The sequence below is a fragment of the Ipomoea nil genome, unplaced genomic scaffold (genome assembly GCF_001879475.1).
Source record: "Ipomoea nil cultivar Tokyo-kokei standard unplaced genomic scaffold, Asagao_1.1 scaffold2848, whole genome shotgun sequence".
NCBI lineage: Eukaryota > Viridiplantae > Streptophyta > Magnoliopsida > Solanales > Convolvulaceae > Ipomoea > Ipomoea nil.
In genome coordinates this window covers 984,582-990,316 of record NW_017619276.1, presented here as the reverse complement: position 1 = coordinate 990,316, position 5,735 = coordinate 984,582, and the positions used below count along the sequence as shown (strand labels likewise).

General features: G+C 48.7%; 1 protein-coding gene across 1 annotated transcript; it reads right to left on the bottom strand.

The window, feature by feature from the left end:
- LOC109160495 lies at positions 1-860 on the bottom strand. Its single transcript, XM_019308781.1, has 3 exons — positions 606-860; positions 249-545; positions 1-162 (listed from the first exon to the last, which is right to left on the bottom strand). The coding sequence occupies exons 1-3, from the start codon at positions 858-860 to the stop codon at positions 1-3; spliced, it is 714 nt and encodes a 237-aa protein (XP_019164326.1).
- Between the last annotated feature and the right edge of the window lie 4,875 nt (positions 861-5,735).

Below are 5,735 nucleotides of genomic sequence, written 5' to 3'. Positions count from 1 at the left end.
TCATAGTAAACCTGAAATACAACTCGGAGGGACAGACTCCCAACCTCCCAGGACAGACAAAGAAACAGCTGCTCGCGCAAGCACGTGAGCGACATGATTCGCTGTCCTACTGACATGGCGAACCATTACGTCCCCTATGTCCCTAGCAACCAGACGCCATTGCTTAATGACCATACCAACATAAGAAAGATCTATAGCAACAGAATTAAGTTTGTGCAGAAAATTAAACAATCAGACTCAACAATCACATTGCGACTATTAAGCGATTTCAACCAGGTAAGAGCCTCCTTCACTGCCATAGTCTCCGCCACATAAGCATCACGGGAGCACTGCAGACGCCCCCCAACTGCAGCAACAAAAAACCCATTGTGGTCTGGCAACACAGCACCATACCCCACACCAGCATCCAATAAAGAAGCATCTACATTGCATTTCAAAACATTCACTGGAGATGGAATCCAAGCAGTGGCCGGACGCAAAGCTGCTGGAGTGAGACCACTTGCTGTTTCCCTACTCATCTGCCATGCTGAAATAAGAGCATAAACCTGATTCGTGATCATAGACAAAGACCAGGTTCTATTATTCCATAGCATGTCGTTACGTACCTTCCACATCGTCCAAAACCGCGCAGCCATCTCCAGAATTTTGGTCCTATCCCGCGAACCGAGCACCTCATCAGCGAAAACACATAAGGATCGTCCGGTTAGAACAGCCACACCGCCCCAAACTTGAACCGCGACCGGACAATCACATAAAACATGAGCTATTGTTTCACTGTCCGAATCACAAAGGAGGCAATCCCCACCCACAAACACAAGCCTGGCATGAAGCACCTCTCGCACTAGCAGTAAACCACGCATGCTCCTCCATAAAAAGTTTTTAATGTTAGGGGGGATTTTTAGGCTCCAAAGCAGGTTCTAACTAGTAAAATCCGAGACCGGGGGTAGGGACAAAAGAGAGGAAGTAAGCATGCGTGTAGCGATGTTTTACCGAATACACACCTCGCAAATCTCCTTTCTAACACCAAGAATCCGTATGCTCTGGGGAAATGGGTGTCCGTAGAATTCTGTGCACGTCTTCCTCTACAAATAAATCACGCAGCAAGTGCACATCCCAAGTACCATCCGCAGACAACAAGTTGCTTACACGTGCATGCCTTAACTCTTCCACACACTCCGTTTCAAGAATCGGGTTTGGCGAATCGGCTAGCCACGGTGTTCCCCAAACTAGAGTATTATGCCCATTACCAACCCTTCTGGAAGGAGATTTTGCCCCTGACAGGATAATAGGGCTGGCACCCGACCCGGATCATAAGTGCGCATTAGACCCGGTGCCATATTTGACCCGGCACCACATGGAGACCTAACGGGCAAAACTCCAACGGACAGAATTTCAACAGGTGTCACCTTTATTGCAATTGAAGCCACCATTGATGCCACCATTGATGAGAGAGAATTAAAGGCTTGGCTCCTCATTTATGTCCCATGTTGTTACCGTTGGCACCTTTGTATAAGTAGATGCTCCCCTCAGCTTGAGGGGACACGTTCAATACTCTGGACAAAGACACATTGTACTTTCTATACTAAGACACTAAGGCAATACAACTATTGTCACTCTTTTACACAGCGTTATTCTAATATTATTATTACCGGTAACATTTTTACCGTCATTGGTGCTTTCATTGAGAGCCTGATTCCCATACTCAAGCAGGCGACGACACACACAACTCATTCCTCTTTCAACAGCAAGCTTGAAAGAATGGTGTCCCACAGCTCCCACGGTTCCCGCAACGTGAACAATGGCAATGCCTCAGGTGACCTCCGGGACCAACTCACCAACAATCGTGGAGGGGACCTTCGAGAACAGCTCAACAACGGGAGGCCCGGGGACCTTCGAGACCAACTCAACAATGGAGGGGCGAACCAAGCCGTAAACCTCCAGGCGACCGCCGATGTCATTCAGCAAGCAGTGACGGCGGCGCTAAATCAGGTGGCGGTGGGACTGCAAGGCCAAGTGCCCCCCGTCGCGGCCCCAGGAAATAGGGGTAGAGACCCAAAGAAGTGGACCGGCCAAACGACAACCAGGCCCTTCCCAATCTGCACCAGAACGACTGGGACAGAGGGCGCCCGTGCGGCAAAGATTAGGATCACGGGCCGAGGAGTCCTCTACCAGAGGCCCTCGCCAACACGAAAACAGAGAAGCAGAGAGATCACCCACAGAGGAGGTGGGCGAGTCTCGGGAGCCGACCCCACGCTGACAAGTTAATGAGTCGGCCCTACGTCGACACTTGGAGGAGCGACGTGTTGATGAGCCGGCTTCGCGTCGGCACTCGGCGGAGAAGCGACGCGCTGATGAGCGGGTTCCACACCGACACTTGGATGGACGGAACGTCGAGGAACCAGCTCCGCGTCGACACTCAAATAGACGGCACGTCGATGAACTAGCTCCACGCCGACACACGGAGGAGCGGCAGCCGGCCCCGCGCCGGCACCCTGACTAGTCGGCCCTGGTCGAGAGGTTGCAGAGAAGAATCGAGGAGTTAGCAAGAAGGGTGGAGGCACGGGAGCAGTCGCCGGAACCCGAGGTACAGATGGCAGCTCCATTCTCCCCAAGCATCATGGATGTACCTTTTCCGAGGGACTTTAGGTTGCCCGCCATCAAGGAGTACATGGGGGCCACTGACCCACGTGTCCACATGACGAGGTACAAGGCTGCTATGGTAATGGTCGGGGCAGGGGACGCCATCCTGTGCCGAGCGTTCTTGTCCACCCTGGATGGAGCGGCCCAAGACTGGTTCAACACCATCCTGAATGGGTCGATCCAAAACTTTGGGGAGTTGTCCAAGAGCTTCCTGACATACTTTTCTGGTAGCATACAGCGTAAGAAGCCCTTCTCTCACCTCTGTGTAGTGAAGCAAGATAGAGGCGAGAGCCTCAAAGACTTCCTGATAAAATGGAAAAAGGAAGTCAATAATGTCTACGACTTCGACTCCAAGGCGGCAATCAGATATTTATCCATGCCTTAAGATCAGGGTATTTCCACAAGCAGCTGAACGCCCACCACCCCCGCTCTTACGAAGATCTGATAAGAATGGCTAGCCGCTATGCCGAAGCAGAGGACTTCGACAGGAAGAAGAAGGACGAAGAAGATGGTAGGAAAGGTGGGAAGCCTGGGAAAGCTGGTCAGCCCAGCTAGGCTATAACACTCCGAAATTTTAAAACTTTTGAAACTTATATTATAAAGGTAAATTCTCATTAAATCTCAAAACAGTATATAGTAGAGTACGGGGTGCTATGCCACACCTGGGCTAGAGAACCCAGGTGCATAGGCTAACTAATTAATATCCTCGATAATGTAAATACATAAACATGGCACGCAGGCCGAAAGGGAAACTATCTACTCTACGCTCCAAACCTCTAGCGCGCTCCAGTGTCTACTTCTCTGTGCCTGAAAGTCAAATATATCTGTTCAGCAAGAGATGCTGGTAACCCACTCCAACGCGTTGAAATATAGTATATAGTATATATATATATATATATATATATATATATATATATATATATATATATATCTATTTCGAAGCAGGAAGACATATACTTAAGAGACACTAGTTTTAAAACCAGGAATAGACTCAGCAAATATAGGGATAAGTACAACAGACAACAACAATAACATCATAAGGAATACTCATTTATGGTCACAAGCCACTACTCAATTTCAATCCACATTATCATCCAATCATCATTCATATCACATAATCATCGATGGCGCCACGGGACCAATCGCATGCCCCGAACATGAGGGTTAATGCCTATAGCATTAACATGGCCCTGCAGCACCCTACCTCAGTACCGCGGTACGAGGGGAGTTGATCTCAACCAACCCTTTGAGAACCGCTGACGAACTCAACGTCAGACCACGATCCGACACACCTGACGCGCCCAGTCGTTGGACCGCGATCCCCTTTACAATGGGGGACTTACGACCCTACACACCGTTGATGCGCACAATCGGTGGGCCGTAGCGGATCAAGCCCGACACACCGCTGAGCTAAACTCAGTCGGTGGGCAAAGATCCTCGGAGACTACGGTCCTACATACCGATGTCCCACCACTCGGTGGGTCGCAGCCAGTCGTAGCCCTACACACCGCCTGATTACTCAGGTCGGTGGACTACAACCTTCCTCGGCTTGTTGGCCCCATACCGCCTGGCGCGTCCCGGTCGGTGGGTCATATCACCGAGGCCCATGTGGACCTCAGTCCTATACATAATCTTTATATACCTGAACGGTCTCTACCAGCCTGGTTAACAGTTGGGATGGTTCTCAACCCATTCAACTGCCCGTATAGTGGACCTTAGTCCTATAATAATATCCCTGACCGATCTTAACCGGCCTGGTTAACAGTTGGGATGGTTCTCAGCCCATTCAACTGCCCGTATAACCCAATTGATCTTAACCAAGTTGGGGTCATGCATCACGTAACACATAATAGCACATAATAACACATAATTCACATAGGGAAGGGGGAGACGTATAATTAAGCTTACATGTGCTCATTCACATACTAAGAATAGTTCCTAAGGGCTCATATAACTTCCACCTAGGTCCACGGGTTACCAATTCCACTAGCATGCAATCCTTAAGACTCGTTTAACTTACGAATGGTACCCGAAATTCCAAACTAGACTCAGGCACGACAAACGGGGTCCTTGGGACACCATGGGGAACGGGGAACATCAAACGGGGAAGCCGGGGACCCGGGGTGGGGTTTGGACCAGCAGGTAGCCGGTGGGTGGGGGTCACTCGCCGGCTGCCCGCCGGTGAGCGCTGTTCCGGGCAGCGGGTAGCCGGCTGTCCGGTGGCTGCCCGCTGCCGGGCAGCGGGTAGGTGGTGGGTTCCCCCACCCCCACCTACCCCCCACTGACTCTTTTCTCAAATATTCGTCCTGGGGACCTTTGTGGGACCCGAAACCATGCTTAGACACTTTTAAACGCAAATAACGACACCACGTAAGCAATTAACGGATCAAAAGCAAGAATCATGTAGGACTTATCCCATTACGACTTCTAAATGTAAACAACACCGAACATGCGAATTCCCACCCGAATACAAATCAAGAACATCACAATACAAATTCCCAATCCAACCTAGGGCTCTAATCCCACCCAAATCATCAAGAACATATTTAATCTTTAACATCAAGAAAGTATGAAGATTCGTCAAGAATCATCACATCATAATCAAGAACTTCTTTTTAACATTAAGATCATCAAGATTATCAAGAAAGCATATAAATCATCTTATCAATCATCAAGAACATAACATAAATATCATAGAAGAATTCAATCAAGACACAAGAATATAGAGGGAGGCCAAGGAAGGAGATTATAGCGAAGAAAATAGGTTTTGTTGAGATATGGGTTACCTCTTAGCCTTAATTAATTTCCTTGGCTATGAAGGGTCTTTCTTTAAGATTTCTCCTTTCTTGATTTCTCCTAACGGAGTTCTTGGAACTTTCTTGTGTGGTGAGGGATTATTTGTGGTGTGAGTTCTAGGTGCCTTCTATATCCCTATTTATATAATTAAGAGTCTTAATTATGTTCTAAGTGGCATGGGTTCACTAATCCTATTCCTTATAGGACTAAGGGGTTGGCTTTAGGGATAAGGGCCCATGGACCATGGTGGGCCTCCTTTTTTGGCTAATTAATGGGTTTTAATCCCCTTTTTAGGGTGG